At 47.9% G+C, this 18692-nt stretch overlaps 1 protein-coding gene across 2 annotated transcripts; it reads right to left on the bottom strand.

Moving 5' to 3' along the window:
* Positions 1 to 2451: 2451 nt before the first annotated feature.
* Positions 2452 to 13820, bottom strand: SLC25A38 (solute carrier family 25 member 38). 2 transcript variants are annotated; one of them, XM_024117047.3, is made up of 7 exons: positions 13429 to 13819; positions 8500 to 8621; positions 7562 to 7646; positions 6670 to 6849; positions 6267 to 6435; positions 4334 to 4500; positions 2452 to 3251 (listed from the first exon to the last, which is right to left on the bottom strand). In XM_024117047.3, the coding sequence occupies exons 1-7, from the start codon at positions 13495 to 13497 to the stop codon at positions 3129 to 3131; spliced, it is 915 nt and encodes a 304-aa protein (XP_023972815.1). In that variant the 5' UTR covers positions 13498 to 13819; the 3' UTR covers positions 2452 to 3128. The 2 variants fall into 2 exon arrangements, with proteins under 2 accessions (XP_023972815.1, XP_054935909.1); XM_055079934.1 differs by lacking the exon at positions 4334 to 4500 and having other exon boundaries at positions 13429 to 13820.
* Positions 13821 to 18692: the final 4872 nt, after the last annotated feature.

Raw genomic sequence — 18692 nt, 5'->3', positions numbered from 1 at the left:
GACATCCAAAAGTGGCTAAATCCTGATAATTGTTCCATTTGAGTGATGTGAGTGAAGGGGCAACGTACCATCTATTCTACTCTTGTAATTAAGATATTTCATAACATATTCTTGGAAATTGAGTATAGCAGCTTGAAAGCTTCGCTTCTGTCCTTTTTGCCTCCTGCCTTACTAGGCATTATCTCTAGCGCCAGATGACTGTTTACTCCCACAAAGCTCCGCCCCTAAATAATTTGCTTTAAGTCTAAGGCAGCCAAGAACGAATCAATTAAAAAAAAAGGGGGGGGGGCACTGGGCAGTGTTTCCAAAGCCCTCTGAAGCTCACTAGCCACTTCCTTTCTGAACTTTAATACTTGTGGGAGACTGTGGGAGAGGAAAAAACAAATTCTGGGGGCCTGGGATATGTAGACCCCAGAGCCACTTGCCTCTGGAATCAGAGTTCATAATGGCAAATTTCAGTTTTACTCCATATTTAGAGAAAATGAGACGATTTCTCCAAATTTTAAGATGATTTGCCCCCGAAAGAACAAATGAAGAGCAGGGAGGGGACTCTGGTGGCTGTGTATAAGGCCAGCAAATCTGCACTGGGATGAAGCCTGCACCTCTGGGCCTTATCTCTGCCCCTCCACTCCCAGGAGCCCCTGGCCGGGCCCTACTGGCATTAGGCTCCCAGAGCCCAAGATGAGGGTCAGGGAGACTGAAGAGGCCAAGAAACCTGAACATCCTGCCTCAGAGGCTAAGTCCTTAGGTGGCAGGCACTCCATCCATCATCTGTGTTAAGCTGCCTGCCCTGCATTCCTGCCCCAAGCACACCATTTCCAGCCCTAGGTGCTCCCCTGCTTTCCCCAGCACATAGCCTCACACACACAGGTCACCAAGCACTGGTGGTTTGGGTACCACTAGGAGATTAGGATCCTAGTTAGTCTTCTCCCATACTCCTCTCCATATTATAATTTTGAATACGGCATTCTAACCTAAAACTTAAACTTATAAATCATTAAACTTAATATGTATGAGTTGACTTGTGTCCCCCAAAAAGATATGTTGGAGTCCTAACCCCCAGTTCCTATGAACATGACCATATTTGGAAATACGGTCTTTGCAATGTAATCAAGATGTCATTCTGGAGTAGGGTGGGCCCTAATCCAATGACTGGTGTCCTTAAAAATAGATGGAAATTTGGACAGAGAGACACATGGGGGAGAAAGCATTGTGAAGACAGAGACAGAGATTGGAGTGATGAATGCCAAGAATTGCCAGCCACCATGGGATTAACTGGAAGAGACAAGGAACCATCTTCCCCTGGAGACTTCAGAGAGTATGGCCCTGCAGACATCTTGATTTCAGACTTGTAGGCTCCAAACTGAGAATAAATTTGTTAGAAGCCACCAGATTTGTGGTGGTTTGCTGTGGCAGCCCTAGGAAACTAATGTAATGCGCCAGAAACATATGCTCATTTAACCCTTGCCACCACCCTGGGAGGTAGGAAATATTACTATCCCCATCCCCTGGGGACAATTTCAAATGTGTCTAAGTAGGTGGAGAGCCAGCCTTTTAACCTGGACCGCCTGGATCACAGCCCATGTTCTTAACCAGGAGATCAAACTTCCCCCTTCTGCTGTTTGGATAAAACAACAGCCCCTTCCTAAGCTTGAAAGTTGATAGAACCCACTAGAATGGCTACAATAAATAAAAAGACAATAACAAGTGTTGAGGAGGATGTGCCGAAATCAGAACCCTCATAAACTTCTGGTGGTAATGTTAAATGGTGCTGCCACTTTGGCAACAGTATGGTAGTTTCTCAAATGGTTAAACATAGTTACCACATGATCCAGTAATTCCACTCCTAGGCATGTACACAAGGGAGATGAAAACATATGTCCACACAAATGATTCATACGTGAATGTTCATAGTGACAATATTCGTAAGTGCCAAAAAGTGCTAACAATTCACACATTCATCAACTGATGACTGGATAAATAGGCACACAATAGAATATTATTTGGCCATAAAAAAAGGATAAGTGTTGAACATGCCACATCATGGATGAACCTCCAAAACGTTATGCTAAGTGAAAGAAGCCAAATACAACAGACTACATAGTGTATGACTATGTAGGAAGTGCACAGAAAAGGCAAATTTATAGACAGAAAGCAGTTCAGTGGCTGCCTGGGCTGTGCTGCAGCTGGGAACGAGGGTTAATTGTAAATAAGGCATCTTATTGGGGGCGGGGGAGTGACTGTGTTCTGAAACTGATTTATGGTGATGGCTGCACCAGTCAGTAAAGTTACTAAAAAAAATCACAGAATTCTCTATTTGGAATGGATGAGTTGTATGATATATAAAATAAAGCTATTTAAAAAAATTTTAGGTTTGAGGACCTATACAGATCAAGAGTCAGCCACCTTAGACTATTTCGTTATTTTAGAGCGGAGTCATGGCACTTGAGGTTTTTCAATGATAAAGTGCTTCACTTTATTTATCCAACTTTAGCTGCAGAAAAATGCCAGAGCAACTTGCAGTTGAAACAGTGCAGGAGCCAAGATCAAACAATATTATTTGGACACTTAGGGGCTAGGAAGCCACTGCCCCCCTTCTCCGGAGCCTCTGAGAAGTCGATGAGGAACCAATGAAGTTGTGACATCTGTTCTTCCTCATCCTAACATCACCTCAGAGGCAGACTTCAGCCTGGTGACAGTGACTCCTCTCTCAGCAGATCCAGCCTGGCTGCTGGAACTCCTCCGCCACTGCAGGCAGCCCACAGCATCCCTGGCGCTGCACTGCCCAACAGCAGATCCAAAGAGGCACTGTGGTGTAGTGGGTGGCTGAGCAGAGCCACCGGACAGAGCACTCTCTGGAAATGCCTTTTCAAGTAGCCTTGCTGGGTATGCAAACCCTTCTCCTAACTCCCCAGTATGGTGTCCATGTCAGTGACTCCTCTTCTGGGAGGTCTGGAAGGCTTGAGTCAGGCCCACCTAGTCTCTTCTTGAGCTGGGTAACTGAAGGTGACGTGTTTGCCTGGCTCTCTAGATAGGACTTCGTCTGACTCCAGGGTAGCGAGATGAAGAGGCCCTTGGCAGAAACCAGGCAGGGCAACAGATCCCATCTCTGCCTGGTCCTGGCTTGGTCAGGACTGCAGGCCCATCTTGGCCATCATCTCTTCGTAGACTGTCCACGCCATGGCTGCCATCAGAGTTCTGCGGAGGGCCCGGGGGACACCGCCTTGGAAGAAGCCACGCAGCCCATAGTCCTAGGAGGAAAATGGAGGCCAAAACTCTGGGACTAAAGCAGCAATACACTTATATACCTGGCACGAGGGTGAGGCTCTGTCTCTGCATTACCCATTGTTAAGTCTTACTTTACAGGCTTTTATAAATAATGTTAAAACTACGAATACTGAGTCCAAGGAGGCAATTAACTAAAAAAAAATTTTTTTGGAGTAGTTGCTAAACTTTTTCTTTTTTAGGCTTGCTCCATCCAGGGGAATTTATTTCTTAGCTGAAAATCTTACCATTTTCACATATACTGAAGACTCTATTTTCAAACTTCATGATTTTAGGTATAAAGAATAAGAAAGCAGGCAACCTAAGCAGTGTGATGAATATGATCAGATTCACCTTGCTTATATCTAGGATAAGGCAGATACTTGCTGCAGATGCTTACATGTTTCCTGTGCTACATACAAAAATTGAGAAGTACAGAAACATCTCAAGATCTAGGTGACAAATTTACTTTCAAAAAGAATATCTGATAACAGTACATGTTTCCAAAGAGCTTACTCAGTGGCTTTTAAATAGCATTTTAGTGTACTTTACAATTACTGTACTTTTTATCTTCAATACCATCTGTCCATTTGCATTAGCGCAAACTCCTGGAAACAAAACAATGTGCTTGTGATTTTTTTCTGACTATATTTTCTCCTAGATCCTTGATTAGGTTAAGGAGTCCTCCCAGATCTCCTGACTAGGTAGGTCTGGAGTAGAGCCCAACAATATGCATGTTTAACGAATATCACATGTTGTCCTAATGTCAGGCTCCCTCCCTAAACAAACAAAACCAAAACAACAACAACAGAAAACCCCACAACCACAGATTTTTACCAGTGATTCTCAACCTTGGCAACACATTGGAATCACCAGGGAACTTAAAATACAGATGCCAGGGTTTCATCTCCCCCAGAGATTCTAATATGATAAGCCCAGGTTATGAGCTGGGAATCGGGAGTTTTTCAAAAGCTCCCCAGGTGATTCTACCATGTAAAGGATAAGAGCTACTGCCTTAGAGAGAAAGCCTTAACCACAATATGAACCAATATTTATTCTAAAGCCTTACTTTGAAAATGAGTGTCACTGCCTGGCCAATCCACCGAAATTTCATTGGGGAGAGCTGCATGTGAGTTTTGATAACATCTGCAGGTTGAGTTACCAGTGAGGCCAGAATCCCAGCAAATATCCCACAACTGAAATTTACAATGGGAACAAGGACTGCATCCAACTGGTCTGAAACAGGATAAAGGCAACATTCAGTTATAAATAAATCCCACATTCATCAGATAAATATCCATGCCAAGTTGCCCACTAATTCTTCCTGAAAGCCAGAAGGGTCTGGATTCAAACAAGGCTAAGAATACAAAATCTAAACTAATCAGTGTAAGTAGGATAATGGAACTAAAAGTTCACCTTTTTACAACCATCAGCATAATTGATTCAGGCAAGAGTCATTCACTGATGCTAAAATATATGGATGGAAGGACAGGAGGTGTTATATAGATTTATATAGATTCAAAGTATCTCTCCACAAAGATACTTAGAAATTTCAAAAGAACAAACAATTGAGTTTTCAGTGGAGACACTATTTTTATAGTGATAAAAAGTTAACATCACCCACAGTGCGCCAAATGGATATCATGAGCTTCCTGATATAAGGCACTGAAGACACAACCTCAATTATGTGCTCATCTTGCTAAAAAGATATAAATGAATCTAGTTGAAAGGAAACATCAGGGAAACCCACGCTGAGGTTATATAACTGGCTTATACTCTTGAAAATAAAAAATAAAAATTGCTACAAAATACATTATTGGGAAAATTGGAGAAATCAAGACTATAGATGAAAGAACTATCGATGGTTATACAAGAATGCATTTGTTCTTAGGAAGTACACACTGATGTATTTAAGGGTAAAGAGGCATCATGTCTGCAACTTATTCTTAAATGGTTTGAGGAAAACAATTATACATATAAAAAGAGAATAATGAAGAGCTATGGAGTTACAGGTACTATTCTTGTGACTTTTTGGTAAACATAAAATGATTTCTAAATACCAAATTTTAAAAAAATTTTAGGATGGATGAAGAAATTAAAAATGTATATCCAAGCTCCCTTATTGCCTTAACTTTCTCCTGTAAGGTAAGGCTGTGACCTCTAGTGTCACACCTCCTGGCGCCTGGGGAGAAGCAGCAAATATCCCAAAGCACCCCAACTGACACCACTGTCTTGGGGGTGGCATTCTGGCTTTCCCAATTAAACGACTTTGGTTTCAATTCCTTGCTCACATTATCCATAGACACCTTACTGAATGCAGGTTCACTTTATAGGATGTGTTTCTATCAATGCCTGGCTCTGCCTGGGTGGATGTTTACTCCCTGTCGATTTTGCCCATGTCTTGACAACACGAGCTTACTGGAAGGGTGGGCCTGCCAGAATGCTAGGGGTTTGGCATCTTTCTCTCCATCCAAAAGGAGGGCTCAAAACAGTGTTAACCAGGAGCACAGCAAGGAACATGAAAATATTTTTCTTCTAGCTCCTAACCCATTGGATTTCCCAAGCTTGTCTGACAAGAATCACAACAAGTGCTTCTTGAAAAATACAGTCTCTCAGGTCTTACCCCAAAGCTTCTGATTTAGGATGCCTTGGATAGGACCCAGAATTCTTAAGGTCAGGCAAATGTGGGAAGTATTGCTGCAAAACCTACGCAAAATGAGCTTTATCCTACCCCCTCCCCGACTCAAGAATTACATACTATCAGTAGTCTGCCTTAGGAAGCTATAAACTCAAAAGGGCAGGGACCATGTCTTCATGGCCGCCCTTGCATCCCAGCACCGGGTCCCATGCCTGACATAATGCGGATATGGCTCGGTTTCTAAAACTGTGATAAGAATCTGGAGCTGCTAAGAACAACGAATAGTCTCCTATCTCAGAGAAAGTGGTGAGGTTGTGATCTCTCGAGGGATATCTCTTCCCACCACACCTTCCTTTACCCGTACCATGAAGCACAATGTTTTTGGTCTGGTTGTAAAACATCAAGTAGATTCCAGAAAAGGGGGCATCACGAAGGAGTGTTGCTGTCAGGCCACTGAAGAGACCCCGGTACCCCTCGCTGTGATAGATGCTCCTCAGGGCCGCGTAGATGCTCTCATAGCCGTACCGCCCGCTCTGCAAAGGAAGCACAGAACCAATGGCTGGCACCGTGGCCCTGGGTTTGCGCACTGAACGAAGCCATCCTCAGGGTGCATTACCGGAGCCCTGGCGGCTCTGGTATGCATGTGATTGGCCTGACTACACATATGAGTTCTCCGACCACATCGACCCTGTGTTAGGTACTAAATCGGGAGGTGGCATCAGTGGCCACTTGACTCAAGAGCCCGGTGTCTCTGTTTGCCCACTCACCTCGTACCGTGTCTTGATCACAGTGATGGGTGACATGCAGACCCCCGCAACAGAGCGGGAGCCCACCCCCAGTATGACTGACTCCAGGGCGGTGGGGGGATGGCCTCGCAGGAAGTACTGCTTCAAAGAATAGAGAGTGCCAAAGTAGATTCCAACGCCAGGGACGCACCTCACGATGGACTGCAGAACAAGTCGGAGGGAGGAACGGAATCAAACACCAACACGTAAGATCCTGTCTGAGCTGGATTTCCCCAAAGAAGACCCAGGATTCGCATGCAAGGAGTCGATTCAAGGTGTGGAGGGAACACCAATGGGAGAGTAGGGAAATGAGATGGGAGAGAAGGCAGCCAGCAAAGACTGTGTCATCTGAACAGTTATTGCCATGGGCAACGGAATCCCTCTGGGGAACTCTGGGAATCAGTGTCCATGCCTCGGTTACCCTGCCACCTGAGGAGGGAAGGGAAGTTTTAAACATCAGCTCTCGTCTTTCATTGGTTAAGGGCTGCTGCGGGGTTGGGGTGAGCGTGAATTCCCTGCCATTTCCAGCAAAGTGAGTTCCTAAGGCCAGAAAAAGCTGTCTAGGCGAAGAAATGCAGGTGTGGAGGCACTGGAGGGGTGAGGGCAAGCCCTGTTGACAGGTGGGGAGCCAGCTGCCTCTGCTCTAGGACTTCATGCCGCACTAATATGTCGTGCCCAGGGCGCACAGGTGTGCTATTCCCAGGGCCCTCAAATGGAAGCCAGCGACAGTGAGAGAGAGGGGAAGGAAGACCAGAAAGGCCCTCCCACCACCTCCAACCTCACGTACCCTTAAAAGAGAGGAGGTGTGAGGTGGATGAGAGACGGCTAGTTATTAAAGGAGGGGGTGCAAGACAAGACCCAAAAGGCAGCTTACGGGGGACATCCCCTTCCAGAGGCCCAACAGACTCTCCGTGCGAACCACATTCAAGAGCAGAGCCCACATCCCAACACGTCTGGATCTGAAGGCAGACAAAACGGAGGCAAAGGAAGAAGAAATCACTTAGACGACATCCTTGTGAAAGAACTCCCCGCTCACAGACTTCTCTGTATGGACTCTTTTCTAGAACACTTAAGAATCTCTAGGGGCTTCCCTGGTGGTGCAGTGGTTGCGCGTCCGCCTGCCGATGCAGGGGAACCGGGTTCGCGCCCGGGTCTGGGAGGATCCCACATGCCGCGGAGCGGCTGGGCCCATGAGCCATGGCCGCTGAGCCTGTGTGTCCGGAGCCTGTGCTCTGCAACGGGAGAGGCCACAGCAGTGAGAGGCCCGCGTACCGCAAAAAAAAAAAAAAAAAAAAAAAAAAAAAAAAAAAAAGAATCTCTAAAAAGCATCTTGGAGTTATTCTGAGTTCCTATGCGTTCACGGTGTGGCAGGTGCATGATTCTTTGTCCATTCACACTGCAAGCAATGGGATAACTTCTCATTTTACATATACTCTGTGCACTTCCCACAGGGCTGAGCCCGATAGGGGGCACACAAGATACACTCAATACCTACCTTATTTCCAGAAAACCACCCACTACTTGTGCCAGGCAGCACAGTTATGACATTACAGGCTGGCACAGTAAAATGCAAACGTCACCAAGGCAGATCCCAGGAAGCTACTCAGGGAAGGACCCCACTTAATTAAGAGAAATGTCAAATATAACAGAGTATATATAAAACACATGAAAGCTGGGCCTGGTCTGTGTTTCTCTTTGCTCATCCAACAGAATGGAAGTTGACTGAACACAGTAAAGATGCGCCAGCGTCTGAGAGAAGTTGTTGAAACCAGGTCCTCAGTGAAAAGGCGGGGAGGGGGCAGCAGGCCTTACCCATGGGCTGAGGGCTGGAGGGTCTGCAGGCGCGTTTTGAGGAGATCCAGGGGTTGGAAAAGGAGGGTAGAGCAGGTCCCACTGATGGAGCCACACAGGAAAGCTTTGATCACGGGCTGCAACTGCAGGGCAAGAGAACACTGTGTCAGCAGCTTTGTCCCAGCCTTCGCCACACCTGGGCCAGTCAGTTCTCTGTAAAGATCTCTTAGAAACTCACCTGGTGGCTCCCTGCATTAGCATCAGACTTCACAGAAGGGAAAAGCACAGCCAGGAATGAACAGTGTTGGAATGTTGTTGAGAACACAGTATACTCCAAGAGGGAGCTCTCTGGTCTTACTGATAACAACTTTAGTAATTACTGATAATTAAAAACTTACGGATAACTTTGCTCCTACTGAGCAACACGGTAATTTCCATCTGTGAATTATGCCACTGACCACACCTCCCCACTTGTCTTGACGGTAAGTTACAGGCCAACTCCTTCTAGTCACGAAAGCAAAAATCAGTTGAACAGTGTTTTAACTCTGAACTGCTGGTTTCGGTTTCCCTTGGTTGTAGGGCCTGTAGGCTATTTACAGGAGTAAGACAAAGGAAGTGAAACCCTAAGTGAGCAGGAACTATGTGAAACATCTGTGCCACTTCCTGTAAAACCCATGCATTTCCTTAATGTAAAACTTTCCCCCGTCATATACCCATTCGTCTCACTGGGACCTAAACAGATCGCAGGGGTGCCACAGGCCAGCAACCACTCCTGGGTTTGCTGGCTGTCCTCTAAGCCGGGAGAGTCACACACACTGTCTAATCGAGAAGCGGCATCCAGAAGGGCAGGACTGCCTCGCAGACTGACTGTGTTTCCCCCAAGCGCACTCCAGAGGCCCCACGGCACGACCCGGAATCCAGACGCAATCAAATGGTTGTGAAAACACACTTTTAAAAATCCAGGCAGGAAACAAATGTCCTCTTTTCCAAAGGAGACACTTGGCAAACTCCATCCAACGATCTTCTCTCTTCTCATTAAATGGCATTTGCACTATTACTTTTAATAAATGGCATACTATAGTCCTAAAATGCTATTAAGATGAAGTTGCCTGTTATACACATCAAAAAAACTACCTACCCGGAACCAAAATGTTCGTAATCTGTGGTATCTGTTTCACAGAGAAGAGAGATTATTCCACGTTTCACCAAAAGAGCAAGTCTCAATTTATAACTGGAATTCCTTAAAAGGACTTAACAAGTTCAGATAATAAATACTGGAGCTTAAAACCACGTTCAAATAGCCTTCCAAGCATCAAAGGTAAGACCACAAGTACAACGAAGCCAGATGGGAACAACTTCATCAGATGTGTGTCCTGCTCCTTTTGCTAACCCATATTCCCACGAATTTTGTTTCTCAGCCTCATCCGAACCTTTGTGGCATCGGTGAGCCTCTCTTCCCTGCATATTCAGCCTCTTACTTCCACTGACGTCTTCTCCTTTGTCTGGAACAAGCTTGAAAGCCCCCCATTTTTCCAGCCTGATGCCACAACATCTCCACTCCCTCTTCACTAGTCACCCTTCAGGTTCCGCAGTCTGCCATACAGATAAAGCCCCTCCACTAAAGCTGCCTCACCAAGGACCTGCCATATCCCAGGACCCCTTTCCCATCTGTGGCCTTCTCTTACTTGGCCTCTTTGGTGCATTTGAAACAGCTGATCGCCGCTCCTCTCTTTTTGGTTTCTGGCTGCCCTTCTAAGCCTCCTTTCCCCAGCCACAGATGTTGCTGTTCCTCTTATCTCCCAGTAGCTGCGGCCTCTCAGGGCACCCTCAACTCCACACCACACCATGCTCGATGCACACATGCCAGCAACGCCCACACCTCCAGCCCACTTCAGCCTCTCTCCCGAGTCCACTGTCCCCATGCTTCCCCCACCTCCCCTCGAATGGCCTGTAGGCATCTCAAACTCAACATCCCCCAATGGAAACTCTGTCCACGGTTCTCCACACGCTTGCCTCTCCTTCATGTCCCAGCAGGACATTTGGGAGACAATTAAGACTCCATGGTCTACCTACTGTTTCATGACCAACTCCTGCTGATGACCCCTCATTCCTCCCAGAGCCTGCCCAGCACTGATCCATCCTAGTGATCTCCCTGGGGGTCTCCAGCCTCAGCAGTGCCAACCCCCGCTACCAGAGCAGCCTGGGGTGAGGCATCCATATACAGCACCTGGAAATCTCACAATGCTTATAAGAGCTAGATGTTCAAACCCATTTTCCAGATGAAACTGGAGCTCACAGGGATGACAATGTATCCTAAGTCACAGAGTTTGAAGCCACTGTCTAGGACTCAAAGTTCATGCTTTTTTCTCCACCCCTCCCAGTCTAAGTGACAGTCCAGGGCACTTCCCAGGCAGCTCAGCAGCGTTCTGCTGTTGGCTGTTGACCACCACCAACTCCTTCTGGAAATGTGCTCTGCCTCCGGCTTCTGGGATTGACACTGTCCTGATCTTCCTCCTACTTCCCCGGCCTCTCCGCCTTCACATGCAGAGCCTCTTCTTTTCCACCCTTCTGTCCACACTTGCAACCTGTCTTCTGCAGACTCCCATATCCACTTAATCCGATGTCCCACAGGCACCGCGGGTTGACATTTCCAAACCTGAACTCATCTTTCTCCCTCACCCCCCATGTGCCTCTCCTCCAGGGCGCTCCATCCCAGTGAACACCCTGCCATTGATCTACCCTAACCCCACACTCGCATTCAGTGCTCCTCTTCAGTGCTTCCACGGTGCCGGAGCCCACCAGCCTTATGACTGAGGGTCAAGGACAGAGGAGGCCTGGACTGTCCTGTTCATGGTGGTTCCTCCAGCACTGACCACGGAGCCTGGTCCACAGGAGGTGCTCAACAATCAAGAATGAATGAATCAGGGACTTCCCTGGTGGCGCAGTGGTTAAGAATCCGCCTGCCAATGCAGGAGACACGGGTTCGAGCCCTGGTCCGGGAAGATCCCACATGCCACGGAGCAACTAAGCCCGTGCGCCACAACTACTGAGCCTGCGCTCTAGAGCCCGCGAGCCCCAACTACTGCCCGCGCGTAGAGCCCCTGCTCTGCAACAAGAGAAGCCACCGCAGTGAGAAGCCCGCTCCTTACAACGAAGAGTAGCCCCCGCTCGCCGCAACTAGAGAAAGCCCTCGCACAGCAACGAAGACCCAACGCAGCCAAAAATAAAAAAATAAAAAAAAAAAAGGAATGAACGAATCACTTCATCTAACAGGAAATCTGCACATGGCTCTCCCGTGAGCACAATTCCACAGGATAAAGCTTAGAGGGCCCTGCAGGCCACATTCCTGGACAGGGGACTCTCCCCTGACTCCCTCCAGCCATTTACTCCAGTAAGGCTGTAGGAATGACCTGCAGTTACAGCTTCTAAGCAGTTCTCTTTGGAGCTGCCTCTCTAATGCTCTCACAGGTTGTGTATGGAACTACTGTATACTGCTCCCCAATGCCCAACACACTGTCCTCCATTGCAGGAAATATTTTCTTAATGTTTTTATTTTTACAGCACATTGCTTGAACATTTTATTGGCTAAATAAATATTTGTGGATACATGCATAGAGCCCATAACTTTTTTAACTTTGTAATTTTCTAGGTCCATTAGCATAGAACAGATGCAAAATATAAACCAGCAGTATAGATTAACCTCTGATAGTTTAAAAAAAAAACAGGTAACATAATTGTTTTAAAAACATAGACTTTACACTTTTCATTTTGAATAGTCTTAAGATATTGTCATTGGTGGATGGCATACCCTTTAAGGCATGCTTTTTTTTTTCCTAAACAGCCCAAATTTATTCAAGGTAAATAAAACGAGTAATACAGCTGGCTTTTTTGTTTGTTTGTTTTTTGAGGGGGGATAGGGCAAAAACAACCAATGATACATAGATACATAAAGGCAATAAGCAACATTTGAATAGTTAGCAAACAGGTTCCACAAGCAACTCCTACTCCCCTTTAAAAAGAACTACATCCTAAATCCAATTCAGATCTCCAGGCCAGAGCTGGAGGACCCAAAAAGAAATACGTAAGCACATGTTATAAGATGTAAACGTAGAGCGGTCCCCGCCTCCACCTTTGTTAAAGACAAAAAACAAAACAAAACAAAAAACTCCACACCCCTGCCCTGCCCCCAGCGCAGGTGGGCCGTGACCTTGACGTCAGGGAGAAAAGTACCCTCGGCCAACTGGCCCTCCCTGCCTAAAGCGAAGCCGCATCCCCTCTTCCACCCACCGCTAGCAGCAGCTCAGCCAGACCGTCCTCGCCTGCCCAGCCCAGCCTCCGCCTCCACCAATGGCAGCCCCGCGGCACGAACACGGCAGCCAATGCAGGCGCGGGAGGGGTGTGGCCTCGTGGCGCTGGCAAACAGCACCGGTTCCCGGGAGGGTCCACCTGGTCCAGCCCGCGGGCGCTGTGCAGCTCTAACCCACCTCGCTCGAGCAACGACCGCTCCTCAGGCTTAGCGTTATTGCCGGGCTTTGCAATGGTCCAAATATCTACCCAGGTGTCCTCCCACCTGTCATTCTAGGCATCCAACTCAAAGCAACGTCCCGTAGCGCTCGCACCTCGCTCTCGACCACGCGGGTTCATTCCCCCACGACACCGGCCAAGGCCCCGGCAATTCCGCCTACCTCTACCCAGATTACCAATACAGGAGCGAGACCTTTGCTTGCCTGTCCCAAGGACTGGACTGCAACTTCTCTCCTTCCTCCCTCCCTCCCCTCATTTAATCCCTTAGTCAAACTCCATCTCTGCCGCCACGTCCGCAACCGGTTGTGCGCGCACCGCGGAGGCAGAAAAGGTTCCCCGAGGGCCGCTGACCCTCGGCAACCTTCCGAATTTCCCTCCCCGAGCCGGCAATGCCGGAACCCCTGCCTTCCCTTCCCCGCAGGTTACCATAAGCGTTTCCACCCTGTCTCCGACATCTTGAGGCTGCAGCAGCGCCGGGCGTGACTTCTGAATCATTGGAGGGGAGGCCTGCGACTGCACCGGGCCCGGGGTGTCGTCGGTGGGAGCTCAGGCCCGGCCCTGACGAGTCTAAAGACGACGCGATGGCGGTAGCCGGGCGACGCGTTCTACCGCGCGGCTTCTCTGCAGTCTGCGCTGGTCGGGGATGCGGACCTGCGCGCCCACCGCACGTGAGTGGCTCCAGGCGCCGCTCTTCACTAGCTCAGCGGACTGCGAGGCTCTGATGCCCTGCCCATCCTGTCCCGTCGGCGTCTTCAGGACTTGAGAGTATTAGGCAGAGTGCATCCGGGAATAGAGAAAGCCGGAGGAACTAGATATAACGGCGGAATTTAGCTTCCGGGGTTGGACGCGGGTCGCGCGACGGCGAGGGTGTGCTCCTTAGTGCTGCCTCGTGGAGACCTCCGGCACTGCAGGATCGGGGCTTCCCTGCGCCCGGAGCTGCATCGGGCGTCTGCAGGGAGGTATGCTTCTGGGCGCCACGTCTGAAGGTAGTTACAGTCCAGACTCGCTCTGCCCAATGCGGTAGCCAGTAGCCAACTGTGGCTATCAAGCACGTGAAGTGTGGCTAGTGTGACTGAAGACCAGAATTTTAAACTTGATTTAATTATAATTAATTTGTATTAAAACCCGAAGCAGTGTGGAATATTTTTCCATTAAACACAACTTTATTGTCTTGCCAGATCCACATTTCCCTTTAAATGCTGAAAATTTCGTGCCAGAAATGTGCTGTAAGTTATCCACACGCTGGATTTCTAATACATGACAATAAGATAAAGTAATCTCATGAATAATTTTTACATTATTACATGTTGAAATGATATTTTGGGTGTATTGAATTAGGTGAAATAATTATTAAAATTAATTTTATCTCTGCTTTTTTCATATGACTACTAGAACACAAGATTACACTTGTTATCCTGTGATAAACCATAATGGAAAAAAATATGAAAAAGAATATATGTATGTAAAACTGAGTCACTTTGCTGTACAGCAGAAATTAACACAACATTGTAAATCAACTATACTTCAAGAAAATTTTTAAAAATTGCACCTGTGGCTCGAACTACTTTTCTACTGCACAACACTGGCCTCCCAGAGAGGTGAATGGATGTGTTATGATGGCCTCTATCCTATAACTTATAGAGGTTCCTCTCCATGTGAGCATCCCCTCCAACCCCAAACACGCAGCCTTAAGAGTCTCCTAGGGTAGGCAGTGCCCTCAGCAGTGTGGAAAGTCACCCTCTGTGCCCGGTCACAAGGATGGGCACAAACAGGAGGAAAAAAGAATTCTAATGGCTTTACCAGAAGCTTTGGCGAAGAGGACGGTCCTGTCACTGCTTTGGGCTTCGCAAGAGAGAAACACCTTTCTTCCTTCCATGCCAGTGACCTTTGCCTCCAGCCTCACCACTGAGCCGAGGGTGAGTGGTCTAGGAGAGAGCAATGGGGGAGAGCGGCTGGTGGGCTGGTCTCCTTTTTTTTTTTTTTTTTTTTTTGCAGTGTGCGGGCCTCTCACTGTTGTGGCCTCTCCCGTCGCTTTGCCTCCAGCCTCACCACTGAGCCGAGGGTGAGTGGTCTAGGAGAGAGCAATGGGGGAGAGCGGCTGGTGGGCTGGTCTCCTGAGAAAGGGACGGATGACCCTGTGGGAGGATGAGGCTGCCAGAGTGGAGGTTCTGGGGTTCTACTCCAAGGTATCAGGGGCCCTTGCATTTGTCACCTGCTAGCTGTGTATTCACCTCAGCTTCTTCATCTGTCAAGTTGGAGATAATGGTACCGACCTTCCAGGATTATAGTAAAGATCGAACAAAATAATGTGTGCGTATTTCTCAAGAGACTAATCAGATATCAGGAATTATCATTTCAGTAGGGGCCTAATAATTATTTGTGGACTGAAGTAAATATTTACAGGCACATGGGCTGGCTTTCTCTAAATCAGAGGCAGCCAAAAGTAGTTCATCATCATCCTATGTAGAATATCTTTATGTTGGAACACATAACCCATCTTCAAGCTTATCACCTTGTCCTTGGATGAAAAAGGAACATCTAACAAGTTTAGATTGGTCCATGAGAAAAGCAAAAGTAGAAACTCCTCTTTGCACTCAGGATTGCTACATGAGCCCTCACCTTCCATTGCAACACATGGAATAACCCCATGCCAGCTTACTCCTAACTTGAACCCAGGCAAGGAAACAGACCTCTTGAAGGTGATGGTCATGGTTCCTGTAAAGACTGCATTGGCACTGTTGTACACCGTCATGAAAAACGTGTCTATCATGGTCCCCAGTGCGCCACCGTGGATAACCCTACAGGGGCAGATGAGGGGAGAAAGGGAAAGAAAGAGTCACCCAGGACTCCACTCCGCACGGCCAGGTTCCAGTGAGGTGACATGCTGAAGGTTTCCCTGCAATCCAGAACAGGATTCTTGCATCGCTCAGGGTAGAGCAGAGACATGAGAGCAAAGAAATGCAGGGGGAGCAAACAAGGCTGTCTGAAGCAGGTTACACCTGCTTAGAAGAGAACAAACTAAAAGTAGAAGAAACTCCCCACCCCACCACGAGCTCCAACCACAAATTCTGATGAATCTTGTGTTCCCTCTTGGGTTGGTCTCAGGGGGAACTAGAAAGGTGCAGTGAAAACAGCATGGGCTTTGCAGGCAGAGAGAGCTAACTCTAAATCTCACATTTCTAGCCATGTGACCTCAGTCAGAGAACCACTTGGGCCATCTGTTTCTTCATCCATAAGATAGGAATATCTCCTAAGAATTTTTGTGGGCACTAAATTAAGACAGCCAGATCTCCACATGCAGGGTCTGGCATATACTGGCCACTGAACAAGAATAGTTTTTCCCCCTTCTTATTTCCAACGTCCACTGCTTACTCCACTGCCATTTAGGAGGTTCAGGAAGTCCCTAACAGGGAGAGGCCACACCTCGGGTGGGTGACCGAGGGGCTGGCGGAGCCTCCCTACCCAGGGAGTCAGTAGAATAAAGCTGCAGTAACCAAGAACCTGCTGAAGGCAGCCATGGACCCACCAACTGTCCTCTCACCCCCACCCCTCCCTGCTCTTTTGATCAAGAAAAAGCCCATTTGAACTACTGGCTGGGATGGGTCTCTCTGCCTCACCCAGGCAGCCCCTCCAGGAGGAGCTCAGGCTGGAACAAGCAGATGCACTTCTTCTCCGAGGCACTGTGGAAGATGACGTACTCAAAGCCGAGTTTCTTCATCTCTGATCCAGAAAAAGTGCCGGGTGTCTTCTACCTTTTGGACTGGAGAGTAGAGTTGAGTCGGTGAGAAAGACGTCGGGCTGGAGTCTGACCCTTGGGACGGTGCGGTCTCCAGGGCAGAAAGCATCCAACCGGAGGAGGTCCTCAGGAAACCCACTTCCCTCAGCTTCCCATCTGCATCCCCCGGGATGGCCCCATAAACCTCTGAAGGAGACGAGCAGCTTCCAAGGAAGGGATGAGATCAGCAGTGTGAGGGGCAGTGAGGAGTGAACTGCCTGTGAATTCGGGACACCGGTGTTCCTATCAACTGAATAATAAATACTAATCTGAATGCATTGATTGCGGCAGATCAAGGAATAGGCAGGCAAAAATCCTTTCTGTAAATTAAATATATATGTCCCCTCTCACTGCCACAGGTCTGAGATTTCAGAGAAATTTGTCTATGCAGTATGACTTGAACTGGGGATAATTTAGAGGACTTAATTAGAGGTAAAGCCTCCAATATATAAAATCCAAGACTTATCAAACACCTGCATTTTTACCAAGAATCTCAAAGCGGAATTTCGAATGACAGCTTAGGTATATAAAATTAGAAAACTTCGGCTGGCTCCTGTCTCTGCAATGCGGGATCCGGCCTTTGTTTTCCATCTGCTGTCCTTCACTGGTTCAAGAGCTCAGCTCAAACTGACCACTAGAGGGAGCATGAGTCCTGTCCATAACAGGTTCTGGCTTGTGGCCTCAGGGGTCTGTAAGATACTGCCCCCTGGCTGCATCACTGAGCTTCCGACCCTGTGTGTACCAGGGTAAAGGCACTGGTCCTTAATCCCAGGCACGGCCTCTTCTCAATTCCTCACTGAGACTGCACCTGTCTGGTCTACAAGAGAGGGTGGGGCTGGCAGGTATAAGGAGATGCCAGGGTGACTGCAGACACGGGTGGAGAGAGCGCTGCCCCTGGAGTCAGGAATTCCTGATTCTAGTCCAGGCTCTGCCAAAAACTCACTTCATCACCTATCTAGGCCTCAGTTTTCTCTCTTGTAAAATGAGCAGGTTGAACAAGGTGGCCTCCACGTTCCTTTTCTGGCCTAATATTGTGTGAGTGTAGGATCACCATGCCCAGACTGCCTTGCACCTGACTCTCAGGCTAATGCAGCCCACACAGGAGGTGTGGGAACTGGGCTGGGGCACAGAGCTCCTTGAGGAAAATGCACACACATAAGCAGAGATTTGCCAACAGTCCTGCACTATCCAGAGCCCCGCTCCAGCCGAGGTTAAGTGCTCCTGATATAGGGATGTGAACTTACCAGGGATAGCTTTAGTGATCCTAGCTAAGCCTGCCTCTTTAAGGAACTGCAAAGAGCGCAAATAACCTGGAAGTCTCGTCCCCGTCCCATCCACCATCTTCTCCATGTGTTCACTGTACAGCCTCACCATGATGGGGCTCCAGCTGGCGCTGGGTAGGGAATAATCCTTTGTATTGGAATGGAGGTGGCTACTTGAGACCTGGAAAATCCAAAAGAGGTAGCTGACTATGCCTGATCCAATTCCAACTTGATTCATTCATTTATGCATGTATTTAGCAGATGGGACAGTTTTCACCAGGCAGAGCCTGTACAAATAAATGCCCAGAGATGACAGAGAGCATGTTCCCAGAACTGTACAAGTGGAAAGGTCTAGTGGTAGAGAAGAGGGGCAAGGGAGGAGGTCAGAGAGAAAGACTAGGGCCCAAGCTTCCATGTTAAAGAATTTGGGCTTTATACAGAAGAGCTATAAGCAGGAGAATGAAATGGTCAGATTTCCTTGTTAGAAGGATTCCTACTTGCACATGGGAACCTGTAGTCTGGTCAAGCCTCAGTGACATTGGGACCCTGGTTGATAAACAATTCAAAGCCATGGTCTTTTCCCAGCTGTTTCCCTCTCCTGCTCCCCCACGTCCTCCAGGCTCTTCTCCCAAGACAGTTCACCTTCGTTGACT

Source organism: Physeter macrocephalus, chromosome 18 (assembly GCF_002837175.3).
Source record: "Physeter macrocephalus isolate SW-GA chromosome 18, ASM283717v5, whole genome shotgun sequence".
NCBI classification, from domain to species: Eukaryota; Metazoa; Chordata; class Mammalia; order Artiodactyla; family Physeteridae; genus Physeter; species Physeter macrocephalus.
Note: the sequence above shows the minus strand (reverse complement) of the source record. Positions and strands in the feature narration are given on the sequence as shown.

Bases quoted from the DNA above. Each gene is read 5' to 3' on its own strand.
- SLC25A38 (XM_024117047.3), bottom strand. From the start codon at position 13,497: ATGATTCAGAAGTCACGCCCGGCGCTGCTGCAGCCTCAAGATGTCGGA. The intron at 8,622-13,428 runs GTAACCTGCGGG...CTTGCCCTGCAG, and splicing joins ACAGGGTGGAAACGCTTATG to TTGCAGCCCGTGATCAAAGC. The intron at 4,501-6,266 runs GTACGGGTAAAG...ATCCTGTTTCAG, and splicing joins CAAAAACATTGTGCTTCATG to ACCAGTTGGATGCAGTCCTT.